This window comes from Pagrus pagrus (genome assembly GCF_965226575.1).
Source record: "Pagrus pagrus genome assembly, chromosome: 10".
Classification (NCBI taxonomy): domain Eukaryota; kingdom Metazoa; phylum Chordata; class Actinopteri; order Spariformes; family Sparidae; genus Pagrus; species Pagrus pagrus.
The window spans coordinates 1,189,515-1,202,725 of NC_140194.1; the positions used below are offsets into that span (position 1 = coordinate 1,189,515).

General features: G+C 42.7%; 1 protein-coding gene across 1 annotated transcript; it reads left to right on the forward strand.

Annotated features, from left to right (window-relative positions):
• Positions 1 to 10,758: 10,758 nt before the first annotated feature.
• Positions 10,759 to 12,299, forward strand: LOC311264456 (nuclear factor 7, brain-like). Its single transcript, XM_084365326.1, has 2 exons — positions 10,759 to 10,789; positions 10,885 to 12,299. The coding sequence occupies exon 2, from the start codon at positions 10,902 to 10,904 to the stop codon at positions 12,288 to 12,290; it is 1,389 nt and encodes a 462-aa protein (XP_084221452.1). The 5' UTR covers positions 10,759 to 10,789; positions 10,885 to 10,901; the 3' UTR covers positions 12,291 to 12,299.
• The last annotated feature ends 912 nt before the right edge of the window (positions 12,300 to 13,211 follow it).

Sequence of the window (13,211 nt, forward strand, 5' to 3'; positions counted from 1 at the left end):
AACACTACATAAAACACTGGGCCCGGTGAGGGACCCTGACCTGAGGAAACCAGGTTGTTACTGTTGTTTTTCATCTTGTCTTGTCTTATCTTATTTTATCAAAAGCAAAGTTGCTGTTTCCCCTTTTTTGTTTCCTCACACGTCCTCTTTGTGTCAAACTATCAAATAAAGGCAATAAAATCGCTCTTCTTGTTGGTGAAATGGGCGCAGGAAGGGTCCAGAACAATGGACCGACTCCAGCCTGAGGCAACGACATGAAAGGAGGAAAGATGCTGTTATTATTATTATAAGTAGTAATATTACGATATATATATTCATGTATGTGCACACATGTTTTATTTACGTCATGTTTTCAAATTGTTTTTATCACCTGTTGCTGCTGACTCACCTGGCGATCACGCTGACTCACCTGGCTGGGAACATCAACATGCTGACTGTGTTTCAGCTGCTGCGATCATCACGAGACGGATCCTGTCACACATGCACACACACACGACACATGCACACACAGCTCTCCTTTTGTTTTTCTGTTTTGTGTTATTGTTTGTGTATTTTGCGACACTAATTTGTGCCATTTTTTGTTATCTTTTTTTTCACGTTGAGCTGATAAAGAAACCCACGTGTACGTTTTTTGAAAACCACAGATTTGTTGAAATGTTTCTTTGGGTTTAGTTTCAATTTTATGTCGACGCGGCGCTGTGCTACGGTCTGGTTAGGTTTAAACACAGGAACCACCTGGTTAGAGAGGGAGAAGGTCGTGTTTAGATATGAAATATTGTCTTGACGTGTAAAATGTTGTGATACCGTCTCACACCGTGCGCTCCACCACCATCACCCCTCCACTTCCTGACATGAATACAGCTCATATTGTAGAAATGTTGTATGTAAAACGTATGAAATGTACTAATATGAACGTAAAGTGGTTTGCAGAATTAAATGACTGTTTCCTGAATGTGTGACGCTCAGCTGTGCTTTCTGTCCTCTGTTTCCTCTCAGCACTGAATGTTTTCCTGCTGATCTCTTAATGGTGAATGGTTCTGCTGTTTTGAGGAGGCGTGTGGCGAATCACGGCTCCGTCACACAATTTGGAGGCAAAAACACAAAAACATCTTACATGTGGAACATTACGGTTTATCCCGTTCAGCCGTGCAGCATCTATACGTCATTGTGCTCAACACACGTCATTCGATCCACCTTAGAGGAGGCACAGAGGCAGATTTCTACACCCACAGCAACAGAAATAGAGCAGAGTGTAGTAATGAGGAGGAGGTTCGGTTTTTTACAGAAGGACACGCAATTAATCATCTGGCGAGGACACAACTGAACTGTGTCACGCTGCCGTCTGCACAGCTTCAACATCAGCTCCTCTTAACATCTGCTCCAACAAGACAGAATAAATCTGTGTGTTTTCTCATTTGGCTGCTTGTTCTGTCTTTTAATGCACAGCTGAAGGCAACAGGTTTACATCTGCTCTTCTTCTGGGGATTCAGACGGAGCGCAGTGTTCGCAGTGAGAGGCGACTTCTCCGGCTGTTTTGCCGTTGAACAGAAGATAAATGATGATAATCGATACGTTTTGAATGACAGTAAAGTGTTTTATAGTCAACAGAGACCAGGTTAGAGTACGTTAGAGTTACAGTAAAACCCCTCTGCAGCTCATCCACTTGTCCTCCAGACACAACTTACATTTCACGTGATATTGTTCTCGTCCTTTTCACCCAAAAATGTAAAAGTTAATGCTCCTTTTCTGCCATCTCGCTACATTGAATTAGCTCGCTACGCATCCGCACTGACACACCTGTAGGTTCACCTTCAGCAGTCTGAGACAATGCTTCAGGGATTTACTCTCATTTTTGTTGCGACAAAAGGAAAAGACAGCAATTTCTTCCAGTAACAGATTACTTTTGTGAAAAACAAACTAAATAACAGATTACTTGAATTGCAGAACTAACGTGTTACGCTACTCTTTACAACTAAAAAAGTAACCCGAGTACTCTAAGGGATTACTTTGGAACAAGTTACCCCAACACTGCTCTGCATTTTAACCTTGCAATTTTATAATTCATTTTTTTAAAACATAATTTTTTTATAAAACATCAATCAGGCTGAGTTGAACCTAATGTTGGACCACCTTTGACCAGCTTGTTTCACGTAGAAGTCGCGCTGAGGTGTAAAATGTACCAGTGCGTGATGAGTAGCACCGTGACAGCAGAGGGAGGGACGTGTCCCGCCCGTCCACATGGAGTCCCAGCGAGGATCCTCCATCCACTCCACCTCCATTACGTTCCTCATCTTACACCGGCCGGGATCAGTTTCCTGAGCTGAGTAACAGAGTTCAGAGCCACCGGCTGCTCTCACACACGCTGACACAATGGTGAGATAATTACCGAGTCCTCTTTGAAGCTTCACGTCGTCATCCAGATTTCACCTGCAACCTACTTCCTGCTTCATCACTGTTCACTCACGCTGTTTGTCTCCTTTCATCCCAGGCAAAGTTCCTGACACAGGATCAGATTAATGGTAAGACTCTCACACGTGACTGCTAAGTGAGTGTTGTAATGACTGCTGCCAGTTATTGGACTGAAAACAGCCACTGATGCCTCTGCTTCAGTGTTTTATCAGATGATTTCTCTCAGCAGTGTTGGTATTTGATCACACTACAGTTTTCTGTGTGCCTGCCTTATTACAAAGCTGCACTTGTTCCTGTTCAGGCTGATTCACGCAGCGATGTGTTGGCCGACTTCCTCGACCTGCTAATGTGATTAAATACAAAGGTTCTCCATGTGAACGCAGCTTTTAGTCTAACGAGGAGACATTACGTTCAGACTATTGTCTCTGACTCAAAGGAAAGACCAGTTATTGTGGGTCTCATGTCTTTGTTTCTGTGAAACTGTCCAGTTCAGCAGCTAAATTAATGAGTTGTACTCACTAATTAATTGATTGGCAGTCTGCCAGTTTGCTCAGATTTATGGCTGCAACTAATGAATGTGTTAATTGTTGATTGATCTGGTGATTATTTCACAGATTAATCATTTGGTCCAGGGACAAATATTAGTCACATCTTCTCACTGTTCCCGAGGTGAATGACTCGTCTCTCTTTAGCTGCTGGACGCTCGCTGTGCTCAGCAGCCAGCGTCTAACTGTCTGTCTGCTGTTCGCTGCTCAGCAGGTCGCACAGCTGCTGACACTGAATCAGACAGGAGAATCCAGAATCAGGAGCTAAAAGAGATAGAGACACTACACTGTAAATAACTTCTACACCTCTTGGCAATTCCTTTAAAAAAAATTAAAAACAATGACAAAAAACCTTAAAAAAAACTTTTCTGTTCTATTTTTGCTTTTTCAAAATGAGCAGAAACAGAGGTCCCCTCTTAGATAGTGGAGAAATTTAGTGCCCTGTTGACAATATTGACATGTACGTGTGTGTGTGTGTGTGTGTGTGTGTGTGTGTGTGTGTGTGTGTGTGTGTGTGTGTGTGTGTGTGTGTGTGTGTGTGTGTGTGTTGCAGAGTTTAAGGAGTGTTTCTCGCTGTACGACCGCCAGCGTAAAGGGAAGATTGAAGCCCAGGAGCTGATCACAGTGATGCGATGCCTCGGGTCAAACCCTACCCCCTCCGAGGTCCAACGACACCTGCTGAGCCACAACATAGGTACCTGTCTCACCCGTCCGTCTGTCTGTGGTCCTATCTATTTATTTCTTTTCAGATCCAGTGCAAGCAGCAGTGATCCTTTGTTGTTTCTTGAGTCTTTCTTGAACATGATCTGCTTCAGCAAGTGTGAAAAAACCCTTAGAAAAGTGTCCCTTAACTTAACCAAGTGGTTTTTGTGTCTAAAAGTTCACCATCATCCTGCTGTCACGTCATCAAAATAATAAATGACTTTTGAGTTCAAAGGTCATCAAAGGATTCACCAGAATTAATTTTGGCAATCTATATTTCTGCAATACATCTCTTTTTGCGCTGCTCGGGTTAGGTTTAAGCATAAAAACCACTCAGTCAGGAAAACGCCACGATTTGCCTTAAAATACCTGCTTCTGTTGCCACGATCACGAATGGAAAATGGCCCCAACATCTCATTAAAAGCATCCACTGGTACATGGACACTGGCTTGACAGCTGTCGCTCCCAGCTATAACAAAAACCATCGTCTCCTTCACTTTCATTAGAATTACATGATCGTACACTTACTGTAAAAATGTTGATATGATTTGTAAGAAACGTACAGGTCTGAATAACATCTGATCCTGGCAACTGGGTTGAATTTTCACTTCCAAACACCTGAAAAGAACTGCTGTCGCTTCAAACTTTACAGGGTGAGATTTAAGGCTGTCTGAGACAATATGTAGTTGACACTGTGAAAGAAATATGTTGAAATAATTGCCATTAATCAAAAACCATCATTGTGTCTCTGAATACGTTGTCGTTATTCATCCTCATCGTAGTTTCACAGGAACATTAAACAGGAGCTTCAGTCTGAAATAATGGGAGCAGAGAGGCAACCTGTGCCAAGCAGCCAGCTGTGGCTCTGTTCAGCTGAACTAATGAAGTCTGACCCAACAAGAGGAGGCTGCAGTCTGTGGTGCTGATGAACTGTGGAGCTGCTTCTCAGGTCCTGTTCAGACCTGGTATCAACATCCAGTCAGTCTGCTTCAACTGATCCAGCCATTTAACCTGTAACCACAACATCACCAGACTCCCTTAACAAATGTAGTGATTTTAAGAGCTGTTTCATGAGGAGAAACTTAACAAACTTTGTAAAACAGCTACGACAGATTCTGAATCATTGTCTCCTTCTTGTAAATTCAGCATTAAATGAAAACAGTCAGTTGTGTGTTTCCTTGTAAAAAGTGTCAGTTTGTGGCAGCATGGCTGTACCAGCCTGTCTGCTTCTGTGTCTAAAGTGCTAAAGTCTTACCTGCCAACATTTAGCAGCTGTTTGAACACACTGTTTACACTGATTTCGCCATTTACACTCAATTAATGAAAGAAGAAACATTTTATTGATCTAAACATGTCACATTTTACAAACACACTAAACAGTAACCAGTATAGGCTACTTCTTTGTCCCCAGACTCCCTTAACAAATGTGTCAGTTTAGTGAGTTGTTGAGTTGGAGACACTTTATAAACTGTGTGAAACTGTCTCTGACTGATTCTGACTGATTTGTTCCTTCTTGTAAATTCAGCAAATGTTCTACATGAACTTCTTTTTTGTAAAAGTCATCGTGTCTCTTTGTCCCCGCCTCCATGTTTATTCATTAAAAAAGGTTCAGTATCTTCCTCAAACAGCTGCTAGCGGCTAGTTTTTTTTAAAATAGAACAAACAGGAGGGAATTTGTTGGGGACTATTTTCACCAGCGGATTAATCCACATTTGCTCTGGTGAGTATTTGAGGAGCTGGTGGAGAGAAATCAAAATCGCTGTGACGTGAACTGACTGAGATGTTTATTAAGTTGTCTCTTGGCAGGAGCACGAACATTTACATGTTATTATGGTTTTAATATTTCTGTCTGTAACATGAAGCCTCAGATATTTGGCTTTGTGTCATCTCAGTCTGAAACATATTAAGTAAATCTGAAGGAAAACTCTGTATTAACTCTAATTAACAGCTCAGTTTCCACTCATACAGTTTATTCAACATGTTTGAACATCTTATCTAACAGCACCGCGCTTTACATTCTGTTTTACTGCTTTACTGTTTGAACAACTTATTTGATATCCACTGTGTGATATAACTTCCCTCCCTCCTCCTGCAGAGATCAGTCATCTTACTTTTTCTCCTGGTGAAATTAGAACTGCTGGTTCAGGTAAAAGTTGACATTTTCCTGCAGATTGGGCCGGAGAGCTGGACTTCTCCACCCTCCTGAGCATCATGCACCGGCAGCTCCAGCAGGAGGCGCCGGAGGAGGAGATCCTGGAGGCCATGAGGATGGCTGACAAGGAGCAGAAAGGCTTCATCCTCGCCTCCGAGCTGAGAGCCAAACTCACCGGGCTGGGAGAGAAACTAACTGATCGGGAGGGTGAGACAACAACCACATTTGTTCTTTAATATCTGGAACTTAATTCAGATTAATGTTGTATATTTTTTAACGTTTAATCCTCTGGGTTCCCGTCAGTTTTTAATCCTCCAGTGTTTTGTGTTGATGTTTTCTTTGTTCTGTTGTTTCCAGACGTTTTATCTCTGCTCTTTTATTCTGCTTGTTTCTGTCCCTTCATCTTTAATCCTGTTACGTGTCCTCCACAAAATTTAGGAGAATCCGAGTCTGGTGGGGATTTTCGTTATTGCGGATAATTTAAAAGAAGTGAAGATAAAAGACATATTTAATGAGATTAAGTTTTCATTTCAGTCTCGTCAAATGAGATTCAGACAGTTGCAAAACTACTCAACAGAAACATATTTACAACAGAGAAATCTGCCCGTGAGGTAAAAAATACTTCCAGTGAGCTCGTTTCAAGATGTTATTATTAAATCAGTATCTGTGTGTATGTAGTGCTGCACTAAAGACCAACTCACCAGACCTGTTTCTACCTACACAGGTGTTTTCACTCATTCTGCCTGATTAAACAATATGCCTGAGTGATCCTGAAATCACTGAAACTTCACAGATCAATAACAATGATGAGAGTGTAACTTTTTTACACCCAGTCAGGTGCAACAAGACTTTAACCTGCCAGTGTGCTATACTTACTTAAAGTGAACCCTTCTTTTGAGACTGTTTTAGGTCTAGTTATTGGTCCCTCATTCCAGGGTGGTGCCTCGTTTTAATGATTTGATTATTAATTTTCATTAATTTAATTTTAATAATCAATAATTATTAATTTCTAATAACCACATCTGGCGTAGCATCAAACTCCAACAATGGTGCCCCGCGTGAGGCGTGAGGTAGCTCTAAGAGAGAACAAAGGAAGCAGCTGGAGTTTTGACTTGATCTGGTCAGAGGGGGATCTGTCACCCTGACCGACAGTAGCTCGAAGCTGAGTTAGCTTAGGTGTGAAGACTGGAGAATTCTGGGAAACTGAGTTCAGATCAGTCCATTTTGAAATCCACAGTGAACGGCTTCATCTGTGGGTCCAAACAGTACGCTCACTGTTTGAGAAACGTCACTTATATGACTTCAAGTACCAATGAACCTTTGTTACACACTACGGCTGTTGATATCGTTTTTTTGCTGCATGATTATCGTGTTTTGTCTCTGTTTTTGGGCAATTAACTTTCCCTCAAAATATGAGTGTAGGTGGAGAGAGTCTGGTTCCAACTGTAAATTACATATGAAACTGCAGCCATATAAATTCACTATACAAGTTGTGATGACTCACTGTTGACTTTTGGTCACACAACAACCCGACAACCATCCCCAACCTCCTGCATGTTTTTCGCCATTTACGCTCCAACTCCTGACTTCTGCCTTTAATTGAATTTACTACGTCCACTAGAGGTCGCTACCTTACAAGAAACATGACTATGTGTCGTAATCCATCTATAAGGTTGCTTTCCTGAAGCGGACAGGCTCCATGCTCACCAGAAATCATTGATTCTGTTTTCAGTGGATGAGCTGCTGAAGGAGGCAGGTGTTGGAGCTGATGGGCGGGTCCACTGTGAGCAGTTTGCTAAAGCGGTGACACGCTGGTCTGCAAAGCACTGACATAACGGACATCATCATCGCCGCAGCGAACACATGAACTGAAAGACATCCCTTACTGCTTGTTTTATGTCTGATAATGTTTGTACGTCAAAAAACAGTGTCTCCAATAGAGACGTTTGTGTGTATCTGCTCTGATCAGCTTGTTCGTCTGTGTGTATTGAGTGTTGCACTAAAGACCAACTAAAAAGACCTAAACAGGTGTTTTCACTCATTCTGTCTGATTAGACCTCAGCTCAGCTGAAAATGTGGTGGAGCGACCCTGAAATCACTGAAACTTCACCGATCAATAACAATGATGAGAGTTTAACTTTAAGACATTTAACTGTGTAAGTGTGCTGCATTAAAACGTTTTAGGGAAATTAAAATAATCCTTCTAAGGAACATTTATAGTCAAAATATGTTTAAAAGTAAAAGATCTGTGGCTCTGAATGTTTTATGCAGAACCAAATAACTTCTAGATGTGACAGAACATTAATACTAAACAGAAAGAAAGTGAAAACTAGTGGATATGAATTTTTCAAAATGACACTTTGTTCTATTAAAAAATGACTGAAACTATTTAAATGAATAAATGTAGTAAATGATCCTCTGGGCTTTTTGGATGTTCAGGAAACATTTTAAACAAGAAGATTGTGAGGCACAAACAAGACAACATGATGACATTTACTTTATAAAATTCACAGCTCATACAGTATCTGGAGAAAAGGTCACATTCATTTAATAGTTTTTAGGTTTTATGTATTTTGTGGGGGAAGTGACAGATTGCCACATCATTTTGTGTGTTTTCAGTGTAGCAGTCTCATTATTGGTTTCTTTGTATTTGATCTGAGTGTCAGAATCCCTCTGGACTGATTGGAGTAGATTGAGATCACCTGTTGTTCAGGTGTGCAGACTGACTCCTAATTAATGAGTGAGAGCAGCTGGGGGCGTTTCCCTCTCAGCCAATCAGGGTGAGATGACGCCCTTTTCTGAAGCCTTAAGAGAGGTGGAGAACAGCAGATGCGAGTCCTTCTGGATCCTTTATTAACTCGCTGCAGAGCTCAACATCACACTCTGGTTTATCCTCACTGAACCCCTTTATACCCAAGAGCCTTTACCCCTTTTTTAAAATCATTTGGGAAACTTTAGCGGGAGGTAAAGAGAAGACATATATTTCAGTTTCATTATAGTTGAGGAGGCACTCGGGTCTCGTCCCGTCAGCACACCAGACAGAAAAATCTCCATTCAGGAAAGGCACATCAACTGTGTGTCTGCTTGTCCTGGATCAGAGTTCAGACCAGAGTCATGCTAGGCCTGAATATTTGTGACATTAAGCAAAAACATCAGTTAGCCCTCAATCTCACAGACAGCTGCTCTTTTAAAAAGAGAAACATCTTATTGAATAAACAAAGTGTAAATCGAACCTGCTGCTTGTCCAGGTATGAAGGAGACGTTGATTTGAGTGGTGACAAGGTATGCGTTGTGTTTAGGACACCACCATCAGATGGAGGATCAGTGCTTAACTATGTACCAAGCTCCAGATGACGGGAGCTCGTTTCAACCGACAAAATCAACAATGAAAAGCCTGTTTTTGTTCCCACCTGTCTGAAATCAAGCACCATTAACATGCCACAGAACTCAGAGTGTAATTAGGCTGAACAAAGGCTCCGCTAAATGTGTTGTGAAGCATTTAAATGGAAGATAATTATTTCACTGAGTCCTGTTGGTGTTTGTAAGATGCAATATCCCGGCTAAGTTTCACAAACCTGACGCTTTGCAAACATCTTTTCTTTCTGCGTGATGACATTTTGCTCTGCAAACACAGTTTGGATCATTTTATGAGCGGGAAGATTATTTCACTGTGAACCATCCTGTCATTTCCTGTTAGCAGAGCTTCGCAGAGCGTGGAAAACCCATCAGCCGGGTTTTGACTCGTCTGCAGTGAGGACACAAAACACTGGAACCTTCCTCCTGTAATCCTCAGTGACACATCTTTTATAACCCTCGAGGACGGCATGGGTTTATAAATTTGTCAGATTTTTCTGTCCCGTTCCTCTGCAGCTGGTTTGAACCTGTCTTATGAGGGACATTCAGATGATGACACTCCGTCTCTTCTCTCTCTGAGCTGTCAGGGTTTCACCAGCCTGCTGCCTTTGACCTCACTGATGTTGATTATTGGGCACTTGAAAGAGTTCATCCAGGCACTTCCCTCAGCCGGAGTGTACGCTGCATTCGTCTTCAGTCAGTCTGATTAAACCATAGATTTATATGGAAGAACTAGATACCAGATGGAAAGTTGGCGTCCATTCAAACCAGTAAGAATCGCTCCACATACACCAAAAACATTTTCTGGCCCATTGAATATGAACAGTAGAGTTTCCCCTGCTGGCCCCGCCTGTTCCTGCTCAGCCCACAGACTTTACGTTGTGATGATGTCACAACCTTTAAACGCGTTTTTCTTGGCTTGAGGTTTTGGCTTTGCTTCCAGATCGGAAGAAAAGTGCCCTCCGTGTCCTGGAACTGAACCTCTTCCGCTCTGTTGTGTCTTGCTCTTTCTATTTGTCCTGACCTTAATTTCCCACAGTTATGTAAAATAAACGTATTCGAGTTACAACTCGAGGTCTCCCTCCTTTTTCTAACCTTGGTCCAAAAACATCAGAGAAATTAAAGATCTTGGTGCACAAACAAATTAGAAAAATGTCACAACTATCAAGTTAAAATATTCCAAAATGTTTCAAAAAGATGATTATGAACCTCAAATGTAAAGACAAAAGTATGATTAACAGCAGGAGTTGAGGCAGTGTTGGGTTGGTTTGGACTATAGCCCCTCTTTATATAACCCCCTTATTTAGCTGTTCAGAGAACGACGGCTCGCTTCAGCTCCAGTCCCGATTCACTCCGATCCTACGGATCAGACTCAAGTACTGTACCCAGGCAGCAGCCTGCTGCACTGTCACGCTACACTTTCAGCAATAAATCAGTACTTTGGACTGAAACACTCCCCTCAGTCACCTGAGACAAACCAGGAAACAGTTCTTCAGTACAGGGACACACAGACTGACGGACGATCAGATTCACCTTCAGACTGAACTAACAACGTCCTCTGAGTGAGTTCGTCTACAGGAGAGAGGAGGAGGAAACTACAACACTGCAGACGCTCCACACACTGAAGGTGAGTCCGACCAGAACCAGAACTGAAAGTAAACTTCAGTGAAGTGAAGCAGGAAGTGGAGCTGTGACTGACTGTACTGTCTGCTGTGTTCCCAGCGTCACTCAGAGACAAAATGGCTTCCAGGTTAGAGGAGGATCTCTGCTGTCCGGTGTGTCATGATGTCTTCAGAGAGCCGGTCCTTCTGTCATGTAGCCACAGCTTCTGTAAAGACTGTCTGCAGAGCTGGTGGACACAGAGACAAACACGTCAGTGTCCATTTTGTAAGAGAAGATCTTCAAAGGATCTACCACCTTTAAACCTGGTGTTAAAGAACCTGTGTGAGACCTTCTTACAGGAGAGAGATCAGAGAGCTTCAGAGGATCTCTGCAGTCTGCACTCTGAGAAACTCAAACTCTTCTGTCTGGACCATCAGCAGCCGGTGTGTCTCGTCTGCAGAGACTCAGAACAACACACCAACCACAGATTCAGACCCATCGATGAAGCTGCACAACAACACAAGAAGAAACTTCAGGAAACTCTGGAGCCTTTAAAGAAGAAGTTAAAGGTTTTTGAAGAAGTTAAAGTGAAGTTTGATCAGACAGCAGAACACATGAAGGTCCAGGCCCGACACACAGAGAGGCAGATTAAGGAGCAGTTTAAGAAGCTTCACCAGTTTCTAGAAGAGGAAGAGGAGGCCAGGATGGCTGCACTGAGGGAGGAAGAGGAGCAGAAGAGTCAGATGATGAAGGAGAAGATGGAGGCTCTGAGCAGAGAGATAGCAGCTCTTTCACACACAGTCAGAGCCACAGAGGAGGAGCTGAGAGCTGAAGACGTCTCATTCCTGCACAACTACAAGGCTGCAGTGGAAAGAGTCCAGCAGCGCCCCCTGCTGGAGGATCCACAGCTGCCCTCAGGAGCTCTGATAGACCAGGCCAAACACCTGGGCAACCTGAGCTTCAACATCTGGAACAAGATGAAGGACATGGTCTCCTACACTCCTGTGGTTCTGGACCCAAACACTGCTTACTCCAAACTCATCCTGTCTGAAGATCTGAGCAGCGTGAGACGAGGAGAGAGACGGCAGCTTCCTGATAATCCAGAGAGGTTTGATTACTTCTGGTCTGTCCTGGGCTCTGAGGGCTTTAACTCAGGGACTCACAGCTGGGACATCGAGGTTGGAGACGGTACATTCTGGGTACTGGGTGTGTTAGCAGAGTCTGCTCAGAGGAAGGGACGCACCCTGTCTGGATTATGGAGAATAGGGTTACACAATGGTAAATTCTCAGTGTGGTCACCATCAGCTCCATCCACTGATCTCAAAGTGCAGAAGAAGCTCCAGAGGATCAGAGTGAATCTGGACTGGAACAGAGGAAAGCTGTCGTTCTCTGATCCTGATACTAACACACACCTACACACCTTCACACACACTTTCACTGAGAGGATGTTTCCATACATTAGCACTGTGGAAGAACTGAAGATATCACCCCTGAAGGTGTGTGTGACAGTGGAACAGAGCAGTTAAAGAAGTGTTTCATCTCTGGAAAGACGCCCTTAAATAAAACTCTCTCTGTTTTTAACTTGATGCTACATGAGCAGAGAAAACAGAGTCAAAGGGCTGTGGTGTTCACTTCTACTCAAAAGGTAGAAGAACTACAACACCCAGAGTGCACAGCGCTGCACCGGATTGGACGGGGCTTGGTTTTGGCTGAGAGAAAGTTGTGAAAGAGGAGACAGTGAGGCGGCTGGATGGTGACGAACAATATTGTGTTGCAGCTGAACGGTGAAAAACTCTAATATCCACCATGTTGTTTCTTTAAAGGTGTTATTGAGAACATTCAGGCTCTAAATGTGGAGCTCCATCTCCTCCTTCCATCACATTCACGTCACAACACCACTGTTGTTCCCATCTTCTGCCCCCTCAGGTGGTTGCCAGTTTGTGCACTAGTTAACTTTACTAACACTAGCTGCCTAATGTTTACCTTTTTTCACCACAAACTGGCAACTACCAAGACTGTTGATCAGTGACGACACACAGACACGTGATACAAACTGTGTGATACTATTGGCTGACAAACCTCGCTAGAAGCTGAACCGACTGTCAGAATTCTGACACAGAGATAAACAGAACAATTCCATTGGACCTGACAAACATTTTAAAATCATTTATTCACAATCATAATAATGTTTTTAAGGAAAAGAGACTTTTATTCTGCACCTACACCGAGCTCTGTAGATGTTTTATTTTAAAAATGATTTGTCAACATAAAAATGTCGTCAACATGTTGTTTAAATTAAAAATGACAGAATTCGACCCGTTAAGTTTGCTTTGTGTTTCTATTGTCGACCTTTTCATGAGTAAAATGGTGTGTGTGTGTGTGTGTGTGTGTGTGTGTGTGTGTGTGTGTGTGTGTGTGTGTGTGTGTGTGTGTGTGTGTGTGTGTGT